Source organism: Saccostrea echinata, unplaced genomic scaffold (assembly GCF_033153115.1).
Source record: "Saccostrea echinata isolate AGI-Se365-2 ecotype Australia unplaced genomic scaffold, CSIRO_AGI_Sech_v1 ptg000025l, whole genome shotgun sequence".
Taxonomy (NCBI): Eukaryota; Metazoa; Mollusca; class Bivalvia; order Ostreida; family Ostreidae; genus Saccostrea; species Saccostrea echinata.
In genome coordinates this window covers 1037210-1059011 of record NW_026889774.1, presented here as the reverse complement: position 1 = coordinate 1059011, position 21802 = coordinate 1037210, and the positions used below count along the sequence as shown (strand labels likewise).

The following is a 21802-nucleotide window of genomic DNA, read 5'->3' as shown; positions in this document are numbered from 1 at the left end:
CCAAACAAATTATATGATGGTTTAACCCTGGATTCAATCTGGCATAACATATGATATCTTATTAAAGCATAACTTCCTTAACATATAGATACATTGGTTTTGTTCTGTTTGGAAAATGTTTTCTAAATAGTTTTTTCTATAAATGATTTGTTGAGACACATGGTGGAATAGAGATTCGGAAGTTTATTTTGGCAAAATATAATTTTATGTGAAGATACTTTTAAAGTATTTGTTAGCTGATCAATAGCCACTCTTTCTGTTGCATTCTGATTCAGTAGCTCGTCCAACGCGTTGGTCCACTCATTGTCGTACAGTTCTCCAAAAGCCTCTGCTAGCTTCATTGGTCTCTTAGTATCTGATAAGTCCTGTATGTTTGGATTGTTGTCGTACACCTTTAGACCCGCAACTTGGCTTAATCTTTAAGGAAAAGTGGAATGATCAAGTAAATTTTCATTATATATTGATAGACAATGCAATATATATCTTTTTTATGCTGAGTACTCATACTGATATCTACTTAGTATTTTTATTTGTAGTACCTGGTAAGTAGACCTTCCTTTTGTAGCTCAAGAGTTGAAACCTTTTCTTTTAGACGTTCTTCTTCCGTTTTAAACAGCTGTATTTGCCGGTCTAACTGTTCCAGTCGAAATTGTAGTTTTTCGTTCTTGTTTATTTCCTTCTTAATTGCCTCCTGTTCAACTTGGACTTTTCCTCGTCTTTTGTATTTCTCTATGGAGCTAAATATATTTCCTTAATATGCTATTATTTCAAATAAGGTTTATTTTCAGGTAAAACAATTCATGATAAAATTTTGTAACTTAACTTTTGTTGATGTCAGAATGCATTGTTTCCTTTTTATATTCTACCAAAATATTTATTTTCAAACTTGAAATAATCAGTCTGGCCCCTTTTTTAAACCAGTAGACTCAATTGTATGCCAGAGCCCTTATCTGTCTCAGCCAATTCGATTGCCGCGCAAGGCATCTTATTTTAATACTGTCGAAAGAGCAACCTCCATCTCCATTCCATCTATCACACTTTAAATTTAAAATTTTTCTGGTATTTTTTAAGCATCACGTTTGTTTCCAATAAAGATTGATGTATTATATCGCATTATCATAAATGTGTGTTTAACAATATTGTGGCTGGGAGACCACTGTGTTGTGTAATAATTTATTGACTTGCATTTCTAGTCAAAAACAGTTTATATGTCAACAATCTTTCCTTGATGCTGGCATGTCTAGCAGACAAATTCCTTTGTATTTATTTTATGGTTAACTTACATTTTCTCGTCATTTAAATAAATGACAAGTTCTTTACACTTAACTTATTATATGATTTGTGGAAACAAACAGAGCTGCTATGTTGCCTTGAACTGCCAGTGAGGTTTTAACATAAATATCTTTCTAATTATGTTCATGAATCTCAGGCCTTGGACTAAAAACGTTACTGTTTTTCTATATCGCAAAAGATACTAACTTTTGTAGCGATTCCAGTAAATCAAACACACTTTCAGTCTTTTCTTTGAGTTGTGTGGGTACATATTCAGAGTTGATGTCACTCATGGTACAAGGAACGTTAATTAGTATTACCCACTGCTCACATTTGTCCAAGTCTTCGGGAGAATAATCTTGAATTTTGTCCTTAATCTGAACAAGTTTGTCATGTAGCGTTTCTATCATCATCTCAAAAAATTTTTGCGGATCGCTGTCGATGAGAACCCTTAAAAAAAGGTGAAGTAGAGATGCAATAAATGCATGTTATGTCGAATTCTTTATACAAATAGAATAATTTTTTGTAGCTTTCTGGACAAATGAATGTGCATCTTTTACAAATTACATAAATCATAAACGTATGTCTCGATATCGGCATAATAAATTAATACTTGCAGAATTAATATACTTATTAGTATTAAATGAAAAGCATGGGAATTTTTTTTTGATGACTTTTAAATATGGATTCATACATTCCACAACTAAATGAATACATTGATGTAAAAAAAAAATATCTGTTGTAATGTTAATATATTTGATGAAACATGAAAAATTGCACTGGAATACTTAGTATATAAAGTAATTGCTTCATATGAACTGAATTCTCAAAGGGGCATTAAAAAAAAAATCCTCATTCTAAGTTTTAAATTTTGGTTTGAACGTTTGATTATTCTGTTTAATGTGAATAAAGATATATACTTAGATGTAAATTGATCTTTCAAAACAATGCGCATCTTTTTTTAGTTGCATTATTTTTATATGATGTTAGTTAAAACGGTGTAAATACTTATAACTCTAGATAATACAAGGTAGCATAGTGTTTAATACATAAATAAAGACAAAAGTTTACATACCAGTCTTCTTCCATTTTATCTAAAGCCTTGTCTAAGGTAGGAACTAAAAAGATGGAAAATCTAGTTTCGTTTCGTCTAATTTTTTAATGTTTTAGATTATTTCACGTGACCAGAAAATTTGACCTAGATTCAGCTTTCACGTTAATCGAGTGTAACTATATAGATAAAATTTAAATCCGTCAATGATTGTGTATTTACATATCTAAATACGAGAATGATAGCAAACAGAGGTTACAGTGCTCAGTTTATGTTTATTTACTTAACAAAAATGACGAAATCTTTATTTCAGGACAAGGTGTTACATGCATTCTTCAATGCATATTTATTGTTTGTTTTATTTAGTTTTTGATTTATATCTTCTTCTTTTTCGTTAGCTCAGTCGATAGAGCACTCCCTCCTTGATCAGAAGGTCGTGGATTCAAACCCAAGTGTCTAATGACCTAAGTCGATAAAATAATAGGTACATGCAGCGAATGTTGCTTTGCCAAGCGCTCGGCACTTTGAAGTCTTGGATGATGATTTTGAAACCGAGTCCCCGTGTCACGATAGATTTGGCACAATAAAGATCCTTCGATCACTGCTCAATGGCCGTGTGTGCCAAGTAAAGGGTTTGTTCCCTTTTCGCGAAAATTGGTATTCCCATTTCGCCATAGTAAGCTCTAAGGTGAATTAAGGCGAAATGGGAACTTGTATAAACATCTAATTAAGTCTAAATATTGTTTGTGTAGCAGTATTTTTATGAATCTTAACTTAAAGTATTAGTAATTCTGTGAAACTCTTGTGGAGGTAGAGATTATAAAGTTTTATTTTAAATATTATTTATTAGCATTTTATATTAATTTTATTTATTTTAAGATAATATGCTAATAGTGATAAACAATTATATAAACATTTTACAATAAAGAAATCATTATTTTTATAAAATATATATAAAAAACAAAATTATTTCATTCACAGTATTCATAAATTAATTCCCGTTTTAAGTTGAATATACTTTTTATTTTCAAATGTACATGTACATTGACTAAAGAATCATTTTAAATCCAAAATACTGTGTAATTAACTAATCAATGTAAAAACACCTCATCAATTTTCAAGGTTTGTATTAACAAAAGTATTATTAAGAAATTCCCATTAGTACTTTTTAAGAAATTTTCTTATCTGTATTTCACAGTTAAGGCGAATGGGATCACACCAAGTAAAGGTCTTAATTTGATGCCCTTCAACGATATATGTTGACGTCTTTACAGGAGTGAAAATTCTCGAAGGGTACGTAAAACAACATACAATCAATCAATCTTTCTGCAACATGGCATTTAAGACATGTTTCAAAATCTGATACAAAATAGTATTTCCACTTTTAAAAATTTATTATAATTATATATAAAATGTGAAGGTAAGGAACAGTAATCATTTTCAGAAGTGCATTTAAACGATGCAAATTGTAAACTGAGTCAACCTCTGAAAACAGAGGTGGGATCAGGTACCACGGAGGAATAAGCCTTCCCTGCAGAGAGGTCGCACCCGCCTTATGCTACTTGTTAAGATTGGAAATTTATCTCTATGAAAAGAATATGACACTGATTGTCTTTCTTTATTCAACTTTGCTGAAAAGAAATTAAAACATTTGTATAAAGTCATCTTTTTTTAATACTCTTTATTTCACGAAAAGCTCAATACAGTACAATACTATCTGTAACTGTCAAGTATATATTATAAAATCTATCCATTATGAGAAATTATAATGTTCAATATTCAAACCTTATTGGAAGGTTACAGATACGTTATTGCCCCCCCCCCCCAAAAAAAAAATCACTTTTGACAATATTTCAAACTGAAGAAAAACACACTTCGTACTGTTCAATAAATAGTAAAAGAAATGTACACAGAAACTTGCACTTGAATATGGAAATTTAAATTGGAATGAAATACTCCAGATTGTATTTGAATCTCACTTAAAGCAACCATACACTCGGCTTCACATGTTGCTCCGCTAACTCTTTCACTTTCAATATGTGCATGATCTGCAGATAAATTATGTTTACCATATTATTAAAATATACACACAAAGTCAACACAATACATGTATTTCATAAGAACATTTAAATATCAATGAAATTTTGAAACATCTCAGGGTGATGTCAATTCTGTGAACTCATTCCTCGATAATTATTAAAAATTGAGTTGTAATTACAATAATTCTAGAGGACACACACATATAATTACAATGTACATACATGCATAAGAAATTCTATGTCCTTTTGTGCACGCTGTGGAATAAATATATATTCGTAAAACAACACGACATCATTTTTTTCTAAATGTAACTCAACTTATTTTCCAAATGCAAAGAACCAAATGAAAGACATATAATTTTAACTTTCATTATTTTTAGGAATTAGATAACGTTTCAAAGATATTTTTAAAGATTTCTGTTTATTTCCCTCTCTTTATTCCTATGAAAAAAAATTGATCCCATATTGTTGCCTCACACATTATTTATTTCATTATGATTTAATTTGGATATTCGCGTGACATGGGGGTTGCTTAAATATCAAAACCAACTAACATGGCCTTGTTGTTCTTATAAAGATCTTTCCTATATACTTGTAAGTATAAAATTTGAACCCCAGAGTCCATTGTTGAAAAAAAATCCTCACAGCTTGAGAATGTTGTACTAGACCTTAACGAGAAGCACTCACTTTTATAGTCGACGCATACTTTTACCCTGAGATATTATAATGAAACTATTTTTCGATAGAAATATTTAGCTTAACAGTTAATCAGAAGATAATAATGGACCATTTCAAAGCACAGATAACGTTGTCTAGGAAGAGAACGGCAATCACCCTATCCTCAACCCCCTCTCTTCCCATTTTCAGCAATTCCTACCAGGTTTTCCTAACGGGATGTTTTTCCTTCCTTATTTGATTCTTTCTGATTGATTGTATGTTGATTTAGGTCCCATTCGAGAAATTTTCACCCTTATAGAGACGTGACCATATACAATGTACCGGTGAAGGGCTTCAAATTTAGACCTTTACTCGGCACTCCTTGAGCAGTGAGGGTTCTTTATTGTGCCAACGCCTACCGTGACACGGGGCCTCGGTTTTTTAAGGTCTCATCCGAACCACAACTTTCACTTAAAAGTGCCGATCGCTTGGCGAAGGAACAGTTGCTACCTATATTTTTTATCGACTTGGGTCAGTCGCGGCCGTGATTCGAACACACTACCTTCCGATCACGGAGCGAGCGCTCTACCGACTGAGCTATCGTGATTCTTTTTGAAGATGAAACTGGAAGGATATAGTACCCCTCATCTCAACTGATAAATCATGTTAGCGCCCCTAACACCATACCTTTAATCGATATTAAGTTTTTCTTATTTATTATGAATTTCGTACCTCCGTACATAACGCAGATTTATTTGTCAAAGTAAGCGGTAAACTATAAAAGTCAGCGCTTTCCACAAAAGTCCAATGCGATTTAACTTACTCCTACTCTGATCACTAAATTCCAAGATATCTATATATATTTTAAGCTTTGAACCCATTCGTGCCTTCATTTGAACAAACTTAAATATCCATTACCTTACACTGTTTGCATACGTAAGAATTTATATCACTAATCAGGCCTTGTTCTTGAAAGGGAGATTTTAATTTCTGTTTTATGTATTGTCTCATGCGAAACACTGATCCCCTATTTGGTACCTTCATGGTGTAAACAACCTTGATTCTGCGCTACCTGATGCTTAGTTCTTAAGGAAGCTGGGGGGTCAACAAATATCCAGATATAACTTAATCAGATATAACTTGAATTTTTAGATAAGATATCTTAAGCTGTCAACTATCATTTGGCAAACAAAAAATTCATACATTTTAGTTTTAAAATTTGATCATTTTTGTATATCTTTATATGGAACTCTTCTTCTAAAGGAGATCAATATAGTCTGAAAATGGCCACAACCACCCAGCCCTCTTAAGTAGTTTTGGCTTTAAAAAAGACTTCCATGACAATAATTTAATCCTTTAGTGTGGCACCACCATATACTCAGGGGTTATAATTTGAAACAAAAAAATCTTCACTACCCCAGGTACTTGAATATCTTGGCGCTGTTTGCTCCAGAAGATATTAAACAATATTCATTTTAACAGATATATTCTAATTACTTTTGATCTCCTTTTATGGACCAATTCAACTCGGGAACCATGTTATGAGCAAAATTGAATTGGCACTTCCTGAGGATACTTTTTTTTAAAATTCTAACTTATCTATACCTTATTGTTATTGAGAAGGAGATTTTTATCCTGTGTACATGCATTAGGTAAAATTTGATCCCCGATTTTAATCCTACCTAACCCGAAAATTAAAAATAAATCCACACTACATGGAATTGTTTGCATATTCATTCTGCAACTCTGATCTTGTTAAGGTTATTCTAATTTTCAAGATACCTTCTCATTCAGCTTCTATCCAATGCCTGATGCGAACAATCTTGAATCTCCATTACCTTATGATTTTTGCATATTTATATATCTAATAATCAGGTCTTGTTCTTGAAAAAAAGATCTTTAAAATGCTTCCCAGGTACATGTATTATATTTTGCGAAACATTAATTCTATATTAGGTCCCTCCTACTCTTTAGAGCCATGATGTGAACAAACGTGAATCTTCGCTACCTGTTGATGCTTGCTTATTGATAACACTAACTTCAGCCTTACTGATATTAGAAAGAAGATTTTTAAAAAGAGTGGCACGGAATGGATAAAATTTGAAAAAAGAATTTGCAACATCCAAGGATGCTTGCATATTAATATCACTAATCCTGGCGCCACTGTTCTTGAGAACTTAAGAACAGTGGAGAGACTTTCACCCATATATTCCAATCAGCTTCGATCTCCAACTGTGGCCCCACTCAACCCGGGGGCCATAAGATCAAAGTTAAATTGGCACTTTTGAGGATGCTTGTAAATATTTATAAGACTAATAAAGGTATCGCTGTTACTGAGAAGGAGATTTTTAAAGATTTTCCCTACATATTCTCATGAAAAACTTTGATATTTTATTGTGGACAATGCCTAGCCATAGGGATCATAATTTGAACAAACTTAAATTTCAGGAGCCTTTCACATAAGGTTCATCCTTTCTTACCAACTGGTACTTGAAAAGAAATTTTAAGACAACCAGCGTATCTTTCTGGTATTTTCTTGATTATATCCCCTTTCAAGAGAAAATAGGAATTATGTAACAAATATTAATGCATAATTATGTATAACAGTTTTAGAGGATGAAGTTCTACACATGAAAAGTGAATATATATATTATGTACTTATATAACAGGCATATTGAAATCTAGATTGCTACAAATGCTTGAACATTGAATGATTGTGGCTACATGTTTAGTTTTACTTTGGCTGTAGTACACCTTTCTGGACTAAGGGTCCTTGGTTATGAAGAAATACAGCAGGCCACACAACAAAATCTACTTTGTCTCCTTGTTTAGTATACATTCTGTACACGTTTTTGTCAGCCTCTGAATTCGCTGAAGGTCCAAAATCCAAATGCATCGGGGGGTCCTGGATAGCCATCATCCAACACAGCTGAATACATCTTTCTACGTATTTTCTCTTCACTTCATTCATTCCATCGGAGATGAGTTTATTGCTCTCCATCTACAATAGCACACACGTAAAAATATTTATGGCAGAAAGGGCTAATCATGTTATAGCAAAATATGATAAGTATTTTAAAGATTTAAATCTCCCCCAAAATTTTAATTACCTAGAGAACCAGTCTCTCTAGATCTAATTATGCATCTTGTAAAGAAAATGTTATTCCAAAAATAATCAAAAGAGAATAAAGGGCTTACAATTTCTTTTCTGACATCTCCAAAAACAATTGATGCTGTCTGTTTCTGAATATCAGTGATTTTAGACAATATTCCCTCTGGAGGTTTGATGTCCTACAACATAATTCATTTTCTAAATATCTTGTTTTTAAAAGAGTTGAAATTCCAACTAAAATGTATTTCTGTCCCTTATTTTTTAACTTGATTTTGATTCAACTACACAATTTTATGACTGACTTACCTCCCTTGACCCTACGTTTGCAGGATGTAAAATTACTTTTTTTAATTCTCTGCGTTGATTTTCCGCAAGATTGTTACTAGAGTTGTAAGTCTCCTACAAATGAAACAAATTATCAAATCAAACAAATTTGAACATTTGCAATGCTATACTCTTTCACATTTATATGATGGAAGCGTTTTACCACTCACAAATATAGATTTAAGAAAAATTCTGTTACCTGCAATATTTGCAGCAAGTTCCCAATGATGTCCTCTTCCGTTTGTCCACTCTCTTCTAAAACTTCGTACAATTCAGTCCATTCGTTGTCGTACAGTTCACTGAATTTTTCTGCCAGTTTGTTTGGTCGGTTCTCATCAGACAAATCAGCTATCCCTGGGTTATTGACTCTCAGTTTATCCCCAGCTACGGCACTTAATCTGTAATATTTCAAATTACTATTCAAACTTATTCATTTTTCTCAAATGTATTCTGATGTATACTATTAATTTATTATTATATTTGAGAAAAAAATCAAATTAGCTTGCTTGAAAGATACTTTTTCATTTTTCATTTCATCATGATTTTATTAGAAAACATAATTATTTGCAAAAACAAAAAACAAAAACAAAACAAAAAACAAAAAAATTAGGAAATATGTTTTTTAATAGTACATAAATAAGATAAAAAAAAAATAACCTTGTAAGTGCTTTCTCTTTCTCCTTTTTTTCCTCTTCAAAGTTTCTTTTTTCCATAGCTAAGCTGTAAGAAAATATACATTTTAAAGGTACAACATTAAAATATAGATGTACATGAAATATATGGAGATAACGAGCAGTATTCAAGATCAAAAGTCCTCCAAAACATCAGAGGTGGGCTCAGGTGCCATGGAGGAGTGAGCATCCCCTGTCGACCTGTCACACCCGCCGTGTGCTCCTTGTCATGATCGGGAAATAAAGGAAAAATCCGTCGACAATTCAGTGTGTAAATAATGGCCTAACAATTAGTATGAAAAACGTCAGTCAGCATTTGATTCAATGATAAATTGTATTTGCTGACAAGGTCATTGTTTCGACCACAGAACTTACAAAATGATGACTTTCAACGAGACTGCTGATATTTTTGTTTCATCAACTTGTTTGTCAATAACTTACCTCGTTTTAGAAATTGTACATACGTAGAGCATGCTCTTGCGTATTGAATTAACTGAGAGATATAAACCCCCGTATGCAGGTGATGAAGGTATATTGCTCATTGCTGAATAAGTAAGGGAAGTTGACGATTGAAAAGTTAAAGTCATCACGTTTATCATAAAGCTTGGTTGTTAGATTACCATTAACGTCTTTTTCAAGTAAACTATCTAAATATGACACATATGTGTCAGACTCTGTGGTATCTTTTTTCTCAAGCTCACCTGGATATATCGTATCGACATAAGAATGGAAATATCCATTGTTAATTGACAATACGTCGTTGATATATCTAAATGTCGAGTTGAAGGCCACAGCAAGTGTTTTCTTCTTTTCATGTATAAGATTTTGGACAAATTCTGCTTCATATGAATACAAAAAAGGTCTGCTAAAAACCCATACACAATACAATAAAGCTAGGCAAGGAATAGAATATCTCTTATAATATATATATATATATATATATATATATATATATATATATATATATATATATATATATATATATATATATATATATATATATATATATATATATATATATATATATGTTATTAGTACTACCTTTTTTGGAGATCAGAAACTTTTCTTTCCAGCCTTTAAATAAAAAAATGTCAAAAAAATTATCATAACAGCCAACTTATCGACATGGAAGCATGTGGTACATGTATGTACAAATTTGATAAGCTATAAGAAATTAATATTTCTCCTGGGTAAGAAATACACTTAATCGGAACTTACTGGTCTTTTTCAGTTTTTAGCACCTGCATATCATGGGTTAAATGCTGATTTCTATAATCAAACGAGAGAAAAGTAGCCGTTAAGGACGTTACAAGTTAAAACTCTAAAAGGAAATGAAAGAAATTTCATTCCAATTATAATTATAGATATTTAAATACACAGGATTTGCATAAATCTCACTTTGCTACCAAATCTTCATTTAACCGTTTCTGCTTTTCAACTTCCTTTTCACACTCGTGTAATCTAATTAAAAACAAAAGGAGGTAATAAGTAATTTTGTTATAATAATTATATGTAAACTAATAGAAATAATCTAATGTTTTATGGAGTATATAGTGTCATCTATGCAAATTCTACAACTCTATCGACTGATAACTTTAATTGCTCATCAAGGCACAGGGACATTAAAAGCATCCTTAAAAAATTAATAAATACACACAAAACAAAATCAAACTCTAACAAATTAACAAAAAATAACAAAACAAAAGCATTTTTAAAAAACTAGGCATAAATGAGAGAATTATTAGTTGAAATTAAGATAACATTGAAAAAATCACGGTAGCTCGTAAAATTGATCAAATCAGAGAATAAGCTATATAAAGAACATGTTTTGCTAATAAAAGGTTAAAATCACTGACAAAAATTAGGATCAGACAATAGTCGACATACTCTTCGATAATTCTGCTACTTTCGCTATCAAGTAATGTCTTTTGCATAAATTTTGCATTTCATGCCAAAAATGTACAAAATGCTAATATGAACAATGATCCACATGAGTTCGCAATTTTGTCGAAAATAGAGGTATTTTTTATGTGCAAAAAAAAATAACCGATTTTTTGATAAATCGTAGTAAATGAGCGATGTCAAAATTAAAACAAAAAAAAAATCTAATAATGTACCTTGATTGCAATATGTCAATTACTTTAGCCTTTGGTGCTCTACTGATATTTCGAAAACAATTTGAAATCCATTCAATTACACCACAGAACCAACTTCTAAATCTGACAAAGCAACACCATCGGCTTCTGAAGAAAAATATGAAATATATGCAAATCTAATCATTCATAAACTTTACCATCAAGTTTTTTTTTTTAAAGAAGAAGGTACGGTTTTGGCTTTATTGTGCCCTAAAAATTTGATATTTTCAAAAAGTTTTGAAACTGGCCTAAATATGAGTTGAGTATATGACTATGATAAATCATGAAAGAATATTGCATGAAGGAGGGTCATTCTGGAAATATTACGTCATTAATTTGATATATTTTTTCTGTTTAAAACAGAAAAAGCCTCAAAAGGACCCAGTCCAAGCTTGTTTTCCTTAAGAAAATAGTGTCCACAGTCGTCGCCCATTATAATTTTGGATATGTTGTGTAAAATTCTTTGAAAAATCACATTTTTTCAAAATATTTATGAGCGATGCATGTGGTCTATATTATCTGAAAGAAAATTCCACTGCAAAAATGATGTCTTCTGTAACTTTTTAAGAAAATACGGGGAAAAATGCACGAGTTCATGACGTTACAATTAGCATTTAGGAGGTCATGTGAGAAAAAGATTTGTATGAGCTTACTGCATGGAATTTCAATGATTCAGAAGGCATGAGTTTTAATTTCTTACATCACTTTCATATCTCAGAAAAAAGCAAGGCCAGATATGTACTGAAACCGTTCCTTGTTCTTAAAAAAAGAAAGGATTTTCAATCCTTAAGGACCCTCTCTACACCAGTGAAAAATATATTTTGGACATTGAGAAAAATATATTGTATAAAGGTGTTAATATTGAACTTTTCTATTTAATTTTCACTATATATATATATGGTACCTGGCATTTACCCCCAGGAAAAATGTTCAAACAAAACACAGTATCAGTGAATAGAAATCACTGTTGTTTACCTCCATAGAGAAAATACATGTAAATAACATGTTCAATTAATTTATCTTGGCCCTTAAAATGTTAAGAATACTTGGATTGATTACAAATTGAGTAATATACTGTAAATTTCTATTTTTTAGAATTTAAATCTAAGGGCAGAGCACTCTAACTGCAGAAAAATACCATAGAATCAGAACTCTTTAGTGTGCAGTGTAGAGAGGGTTCTTAAGATTTCTTAATCAGCATTTTAGTCGCTTAAAATATTCTCAAAACATCTGTACTTTTTTGGGGGATAAACCAAATAAAGGGTGATAAAAGGTGTCTATCCATGCTTTATTGTCACTGTATATTATTATAATTATTATATCATAATTGATGATCATATTATATATATCATATTATATGGAAGAATTACAAAACCCCTTCAAATGTACCTTGATTGCAATATTTCAATTTCTCCAGCCCTTGGTGTTCTCTTGATTTTTCGAAAACAATTTAAAATCCATTGAATTATACCACGGATGCAGTTTTTTAATCTGAAGAAGCAACACCATCGCCAGCTGAAGAAAAATACGAAATATTTGCAAATCTAATTATTCATAAACTTTACTATCGTGCTCTTTTCAACTCAGACAAAATATTCCTAAGATTCTCTTAATCAGCAATTAAATTAAGTCACACAAACTACGTTTGCATTCTAAAACAACACCTTTAAATTCTCCAAACAATGTGTGTATATGTAAGACTCCAAAGTCCGATGGTCACGCCAAAGTCCGATGGCTCGTTTCCCATGAGACGCGTTGCGCTAGAGTGTGATGGTCTGACACGCCAAAGTCCGTTGGTGTGGAGAAACAATCAACGTTTATGACGTCACAATATTCCAACGTCAATCCTTGACGCCGTTGTCTTGCATTCAAAAGCCATCAATTCAGTATTCGTCCTTACATACAAGTTCACTGATTTTGCTTATTGCTTGCACCCACCAGAGATAAATGGGTTAGTCCTCGCTTACCAGGGTTAGTCCTTGCACACTTTTGGACTGATTATAGGATAGTTTCGCATAAACCTGAGAGATTAAGGGTTAGTCCTCGCATACTATTCGACTTATTAGGGCTGGTCTCGCACCCACCCAAGATATCTAGGTTATAGTTCTTACACACTTTTCGACCGATTAGGGTTAGTCTTAAGCTTGCACCTCTCCGAGAGATAACGGTTAGTCCTGACATAAAAAAATTATTTGTATTTATTTAGATCTTAGCATGGTGCGGCATCGCAATTTGGCACAGTAGTACTATAACGTCACAAATGTGATCGCAAATCTCGCTTGAAAGTATACACTACGACCAAAATAGCGATGCGTTGAGAGATGACACTGTTGGATTTGACAATTGAACAATTGAATTACGGCAATCCATTCTATAAAGCATGCGTTTTAATTGGTTGATTTGGGCCCGCCCACTCTCGTGTGGTATCCTTTGCCTATATATATAGTTTGAAGAGTCTAACGGCCTACCATGTTTGATCAGTTGATCGGCGAAAACTTGGTTGACTTTTTGATTAGAAAAAAAAAGAATCAAACCATAAAATCATATTTCAGCATGTGATATTCTTTTCACAGACGTTACATGTACATCCATATTGTTTATCCTACTATACATGTATTTCTCGGCAATAAATTGACGACATTTTTCATTTTCGGTGTTCGTTAAACAGTTCTTAAATTGAATAGTTTGTGCAACTTTTCAGTGTACTAAAAATCTCTTTCTCTAAGTTCAGGGACATATCCCTGTTAAGTTTTAGTCCTTAGTGTTTGTAAACAAGTAAATTATTACACTGGGTAGGCAAACCCAAGAAAATGAAAAACCCAGGTATTATTGTAAATTATACCCAGCTGATACCGAAAACATATTCATAGTCGATTAAACGCAATGTGAAACATTTATTTTCTTTTATTTTATATATTTTTATAATATTTTATTTATATTATGAATTATTCAAATGGTTTATTGCCACGACTATCGAGTTTCAGTGTGTGTTTGTAACTGTATTTCTGTTTTACCAGCCGTCATGTAAATAAACAAGCGACCAGAAAATCGAAATCCATGTGTTTTTCAGTGCAATTGTTACAGCAAATATTATTTATATTCATTACAGACTAATTAGTATTCACGGAATCTAACGGAATTCACGGAATCTAAGTTCTTTTAATTTTATTGATGTACTGAAGAAGAAAATTGTGGGAAAACGGTCGTGTTTTTCGATCGCAGAAAATCAACTTGAAACTCCTGGCACAGATTTCATTGCAGGACCATTTTACAGTTTACCAGCACTCAGGATCATTTAACAAAGTATTCCATCGTCCCGCTTGTTCACCAAAAGTCGGTATCTAGCTCAGTATATATAAACACAACTTTTTGTCCGTTTTCAAAACACTTTCCACGTTTTCGGCAATACATTTGAGATAGTGGGCGGACCTATAATAATGAACCAATCGGATTCTTTGTTGGATTTCTCAATTGTTATTCACTCAGATTCAATTGTATTTCAGTCAGATTCATTAGTGTTGTCACTCAACGCATCACTATTTCGCTTGTAGTGTATACTTTCAAGCAAGATTTGCGATAATTGTTTTTCCGCACCATCGGACTTTGGCGTGTCAAACCGCCAGGGTTTGTCGCAGACCATCGGACTTCGTCGTGACCATCGGACTTCCCTTCACACTTTCGAGTCCTACATGTGTATATATCCATGCTATTTTTGTTACTGTAGATCAAAAGTAATAATCATGTCACATGAAAGAATAACAAAATATATTTCATTTTCCTTTTGAATATTCATATTAAAAGGTTAGTAAATTCCTAAAGCAGCAAAAAATATCACTTTAAACAACTAGTACGTTGTTTCCATGGTTACACTGCAAAGTAACAATTAATCTCAATTTTTCTTATGTTGTCGGTGTTGCAAGGTCCTAAAGATGCATATGTGCCAGTCGTGAATTTTATTGTTTTTCCTCACGATAGTAGCATTAACCCAATCATAGCAACAGATTTTGCATGGTGACACTGTGTTACCATGGCAACCATGAAAGTTATTTTTAGAATAATATTGCCAATACCTAATTACATGAGGTCAAATATTTTTCATTGTTTTTCTTACGTTGTTGATTGAGTTTGATCATGTAACATCTATCATTTGTGACTATAGAGCGTTTTTCAGCATCTAAAATGTATTCCAAATGTACCCATGGTTACCACTTACTTAGAGATAAATTCTAAATAGTTTCTTTATAGCATAAGTGGCAACAAGGTGTCATGTTTTTGGGAGAATGGTTTGTTTGTTTTTCTTAGTCTTTATTAAGGCTTAATAAAGATTTAAAGTAGCTGAAAATCTCAATTTTTTCAACTTTTCTGGCTGTTACCATGGCAACCAAGACACATAGCAACGAAATTTTATTTTATATATGTTTCTGGTGTCAAGTTGTAATAATGGGCAAAGTTTCATCAAAATCGGTGACCATGCGTGGCAAAGAAGTTTAAGTGGTTACAGAGAATCGCTAATAATTTGTGGGTGCATTATGTACTGTAGTATGATTAGTACATCATTATTTCACACAAAATGTGAATATTTAAAAAAATATATATTCTTTACGTGTTGCGAGTTCGAGACACTTACTTGCTCTCCTTCGATTGGGAACATTTTGAGCAAATACATCCATAAACTGCATTTACACTTGCAAAACACCAATCCACAAAAACATTGTAACAGAACATTGTGTAACAGCAACGACAACAATCAAGAAAGTACTTTGGATTAGATTTTTTCATTTCTGACATATTGTCATTTATTTGAATAATGCAATCCCCAGGATTTAAACTTTCTGTCGGTTCTTCTGTTGGGATGAGGTGATACGGATGCCTTGACATGGTATTAAAACCTATGGACAACAAATCAAATTTTAAAAATGTCACAACAACGAGGAGAAAGAGAGAGAATGTGAGAATGAAAGGATTTTATAGTGACATCTTAAAATTAGATAAAACCTTATACTTACATTTTGGCAAATATGGCAGTGAGCGGCAAGGTGTGTGCGGAGGTTCCAGTACCAGATAATGGATTTTTCAAATCTACATAAAAGTTACAGTATTTGTGAGATTTTACATATACAGCTGTATGCATACACTAACAATTCAATGTACATCGCTTTCTAAAATTGTAGATTAAACAAGATGTGATTGTGAAACACTGATTCCCCTATACGGCAGCTTATGGCAATTAAAGGTTAAATTTCTCAAATGCAAATCAAAATCCAAGGTCAAAGAGATCAAAAATGTTGGTATCCAAAACAAGGCCTTGTCTTGAGGAATACACCTGTGAAATATGAAAGCTCCAGCATCAACTTCTGAAAAGTTATGGCAATGGTTAAAGTTTTTCCAAAGTAGATCAAATGTCAAGGTCAAATAGTCAAAATTAATGGTGCCCAAGGAAAAGTCTTGTCCCATGAAATACATAAGGTCACGAACAAATTGAATGTTTTTAAAAAGAGGTCCGATTCCAAGGTCAAGGTCAAACAGTCAAAATTGTTGGTATCCAAAGAGAAGTCTTGTCACAAGGAATAAATCTGTGAAGCATGAATGACCCAATACAAACCGTTCAAGAGTTATGGCCAAGGTTCAAGTCTTTAAAGGTGGGTTAAACTCTAAGGTCAAAAGGTTAAAAATATTTGTACCCAAGGCAAGATCTTCTCACAAGGAATACAGATGTTAGGTACATGTATGACAGCCCTAGCACCAATGTTCAAAAGTTATGGCCAAGGTTAAAGTTTGGGTAAAATTTTGCAAAAAGTGGGTCAAACTCTAAGGTCAAGAGGTCAAATATGTTGGTACCAAAAGAAAGGTCTTATCACAAGGGATAAAGGGATATATGTGTGAAAATATGAAAGACATAGCTTTGACCAATCAAAAGTTAAGGGCAAGGTTAGAGTTTTTATAGACAAACAGACAGACAGACAGTACAAAAGCTAAATGCCCCTAAGCTAAGATTACGGGGGCATAAAAATGTCATCATTGTCACACATTCTCCAGGGGGAACACACCTGAATTACTTTGTGTCTGTGAAGTAAAGTATATACTGGCAAAATTACTGATTCGGGGTGCTCGAGCCCCCTTCACTACCACGTGCCTAACATTTACATCCTCCCATATATTTGAAAATTGTAAAAGATGAAATAAAAACTCAATACTTATACAAATGGGAGCACAAGAAAATTTACAAAGAGCAAAATCCTCAAACCTTGTTAAAAGTTAAAATCTACTTTCGTTTTGATGTGTCGGGTTTTTACAAAGAGCGATAATCAACGAGACAAACCGTGTACAAGCTTTATCAGTTTAAACGTGATATGTTTGATAGAAGATTCGCGGATCTAATTTTTTAAGGATCTATCTAGTAGGGAAAACCCAAAGTCAAAATTCTGATATGCGATAAATAAGGATAATTAAAAAATAGTACAATAGAAAGTTTTTATTTCCCCAAGTACCTAATAAATTGAAGTCATTTTCATTTTGATTTAAACATGCGCGCATTAGAATGTAATTGTGAGACCTTATGTGTGATTTTGTTTGTTCTAATCTTAATGATATAGAAATAGTGCTTATAAGTATGCATTTATTTTCATCGTAGAATTGCAGATACAACACGTATATATATATATATATATATATATATATATATATATATATATATATATATATATATATATATATATATATATATATATATGTATCCACCAACATGTATATCACTGCTTGTAAAGTGCACGTGCGAATTGAAACACCCGCTACTATATTGGTTTAGGTTTACATCAAAGAGGCAGTATACGTCAATTAAACGTTTAGGCATGGTAGTATATTTGATTAAGACATAATTATTAAAGTTTAGTAAGTTTTTATGTACTAGAGTTGTTTTGTTAGTTGAACACGTATATGGAGCAATCCATTAACTGTCTTAGTTACACCTACATATTTAATGTATGTTACTGGACCTTACAGTAACTATATTTGCATTTACTATGTTATACACAAATTACGCAAAATTATTTGTATCAAAACTGATAGGATATTTTAATCGTTAATGATTTCCCATGTCTGTAATATTTCACAAGATCATTAAAATATTTGATTCAATAAGGTTTCTGATAACAGCGCGAGCGTGGTTGCTATATATGCGACTTATGGCACCTGTAATTGCTACTTTTGGATTGTGTTCTGTATCGCAAGGTGCGGCATTTTACTGATGCACCATGAATTTATCGTTTTTTTAAAAAAATGTATTTAAATTATCTACAATTCTAATATTATATATTGTATAGCGCAACAGCTATAGTACAAATAAAAGGTGCATGACCCCCCTTCCATATATACTACTAGTATATCATGCTATATATGTGATGTTGTTGCCATTTTACAATTTAAGTATGCGAACTTTTAAACCCATCGGTGATTTCAAAACCCACATGATTTTAAATAGGTTTTAAATAGAATTACCCGATTCCAGTCAGAAAATAACATTTAAATAGATTTAATAGAAAAAAGGGCAGCTTTTTTCAACAAAATACACCTTATGTGTAGAATGCTTGACTGTTTTGCATATTTGTTAATTCTATTTCACATATTTTAGACTTCACGAATTTAAAATCGGCCTTTCTTTTAGAATATTTCCATGTTTTCTTTTTCATCTTGGGCGGCATCTTGTTATTCTGTACTGTTGACCAGACATCTCCACACTTTAGAATTTAATTTTGAAAGTCTTAACGTTGTATTTCGATTACAGGTTGAATGAATTACAGAGCTTCTTTTCCAGGTGGTGAAATATACACTCATGATAATAAACATTGTATAAATCTCTGTAAATTAATTCTTTCAGTATAAACAAGGTATATTGTAACTCCTAGTGGATTACAACAGTTTTTGCAGTCCATGCACATTGCGTGAATTCCTTTCCTTAATGGGCATGTCTAATGTTGATACAGATGTCTATATGGAAAATTAATTTCTTGACAAAACCAGCATACTTTCTAAATATCGATATATATATATATATATATATATATATATATATATATATATATATATATATATATATATATATATATATATATATATATATATATATATTCGACTGTGATGAATCTCAAAAAAAGAGAAAAAAAAGAAAGAAAAAGTTCAAACAATACAAATCTGTGAACAGGAGTAGTAAGCATCCCCTGTCGATCGGTCACACCCGCCGTGAGCCCTATGTATTGATCAGATAGACTAATTAGATTTATGGCAATAATCTTAATAGTAATTAAAAGATATGAAGGAATACAGTATAGAAATCTTCAACACATATAATTAGCGAAGAAATGTCATTTACGTCTTTGTATTGGAATAAATTAGCGAAACCCACTTTTTGTATATATTTAAGCTAGTTCCTGTTGGTTTTTGTTCTGATTGTGTTATTATAAGCGCAGTAACTGCTTCATATTTCTTAGAGATAAGCAATTTTGTTTAATGTCCCTTGCTTTTATCACCGAGATATTGAGAGTCAAAAAATAGGCATGACTCATTAAGGCTTAGATATGAGGCAATGGTATATAAATAAAATACAAGAAATCACACACACACACACACACACCCTAAGACGTAGTGAGCTTTGTTATAATTTGTTTTATTCATAAATAAACACTATTTGTTTTTGGATTTTATCAATTTAATGATCTCAGAATATTAATCAAACTGATATCAGAATAACAATATCAGTGATACAGGAATATATGGTGAGGTAAATAGGAATCTTGCTTCCCAAGATGTTTAATTTTGTGCTCCTTAGATCTCATCAACAAATTACTTAGATTGTAAGAATTTAAAACAATAAAAAATACTGTATCAAAATGCTGCTTTTTCTCAGCAATTTCAACTAGATAAGTGATTCCAAAAGCGGGCAAGTGTTAGATCACTAGATTATGCTGTACGTGATGCCAAGGATACGACGAGAATAAACTGAATAATTGGAATCTTCACAATCCTTCATTTACAAATGTACATGTATGCATCATCCTCTTCTTTCTTGTAATTAAGCGAGATAATACCATCAGAGTTTGACGTAGCAATTTAGACAACACCATTTAAAACAAAATGTCTTTTTCATGCAAAAACAGCACGGACCACACCACGTAACAAGTAAGTTCTCCAACTCTTGAAAAAGGTGTGAACATGTCTGCTTTTGTCAATGCCTTTGATCAGATTGAAATTGTGAGTGTATGAATGGGCTAGTATATAAAATGACCAACAATTATACACCTCTCAACTTCACAACTCAATATCACATCTTTATAGTTTGAGACAAATTTTGAACTGTTCTTCAGAAACTAAAAATCTGTACAATACACTTCAATAATTAATTAATTATATATATGCTACAATATAACAATATTGTATAATTCCTGAAATCATAGTTTAGAAAGTAAAATTAAGCTAAGCTTAAAATTGTTAGAAAGTTATAAAGCTTATGAACTCTAAATTAACCATAATGCATATATCTGGTACGAACTGATTTTATAGCAGAAAAGGGTTATAAAAGTCCTTAATTGCTCAATTGATACTAAAAATATTCTTCTCATCTTTTTGCACTTTATACTTTTATCCGATATTAGGTATAATATACAAAACGGGCTTTGATATCGCATCTGGGCAATTGGTCAGATCTGCTAAAAGTCTTTATTTTTTCAGTGTTTTGTGAGACTTGTGAACTTTCCATTGCAATTTGCAAATTCTTAAAAAAAAAAACAAGGAAATTTTAAAAATATTTGATATTTGTTATTTCATGTCTTTCTTTATTGATGAAATGCGATAATTTTTTTATCATCAGAATGCATGTACTACACATTTATTTTTATTTTTCTATACAATGTTTAATTTGCAGTTACCTTTTCCCACCAGCAATACCCATGTTTCCTGTAGATATCAGTTTGATGCTCATTTTAGAATATGGGAATTAATTGTTATCTTAGCAGAATGTCAATGACATCCCTGACTTCTAGGTTCATATTGTAGGACAAACATTTAAACTCCAGTGAGTACCTAATACGAATTAAACGCAAATGGCCAAGATTTAAATGGTAAATGACAGGTTGAAATATGACGTAAGATTACTTTTATCTGATTGCACAAGGTGCAATATTCAGTATATGTAGGAAAATAAATTTAGCGGAATGACACGCACAAAACCCTCACTCTAAAGGAACAGGTCACCAACTACTACATTAATATTGCATTTGTACTTTGATTTAAAGCATTAAATACGACACTGGCTAAAGAATGAGGACTGAAAATCAATTATTAAGTATTTGCAAAGATAAAAAGAGAAAAAAATAATATCATGGTGTCGTGTCTTGCTTTTCCAGATATTTGGGTTAGTGCTATCTCAATTTATGCACCGTGTCCCTCGATTTTAACCGCTTCTCTTCGGACAAGACCTGTATATTGCATTGATGCTGTTAAAAATTTTCTTTTCTTTTATTTCATAAAAATAGTTTTTACGGTATCATATT

At 32.0% G+C, this 21802-nt stretch overlaps 2 protein-coding genes and 1 long non-coding RNA gene across 3 annotated transcripts; all 3 read right to left on the bottom strand.

Annotated features, from left to right (window-relative positions):
* Positions 1-11: 11 nt before the first annotated feature.
* LOC133192477 (uncharacterized) lies at positions 12-2410 on the bottom strand. The gene is made up of 4 exons (XM_061328479.1): positions 2348-2410; positions 1480-1722; positions 540-737; positions 12-417 (listed from the first exon to the last, which is right to left on the bottom strand). The coding sequence occupies exons 1-4, from the start codon at positions 2359-2361 to the stop codon at positions 123-125; spliced, it is 750 nt and encodes a 249-aa protein (XP_061184463.1). The 5' UTR covers positions 2362-2410; the 3' UTR covers positions 12-122.
* Positions 2411-4143: 1733 nt separating this feature from the next.
* On the bottom strand, positions 4144-10389 carry LOC133191854 (uncharacterized). The gene is made up of 7 exons (XM_061327586.1): positions 10345-10389; positions 10168-10200; positions 9113-9175; positions 8655-8853; positions 8438-8530; positions 8218-8310; positions 4144-8020 (listed from the first exon to the last, which is right to left on the bottom strand). Exons 1-7 carry the CDS (start codon positions 10371-10373, stop codon positions 7754-7756), a joined length of 777 nt encoding a protein of 258 aa, XP_061183570.1. The 5' UTR covers positions 10374-10389; the 3' UTR covers positions 4144-7753.
* Positions 10390-10527: 138 nt separating this feature from the next.
* On the bottom strand, positions 10528-16333 carry LOC133192476 (uncharacterized). The gene is made up of 3 exons (XR_009721808.1): positions 16268-16333; positions 15889-16150; positions 10528-10587 (listed from the first exon to the last, which is right to left on the bottom strand). It is a non-coding gene; the product is annotated as an uncharacterized LOC133192476 (long non-coding RNA).
* Between the last annotated feature and the right edge of the window lie 5469 nt (positions 16334-21802).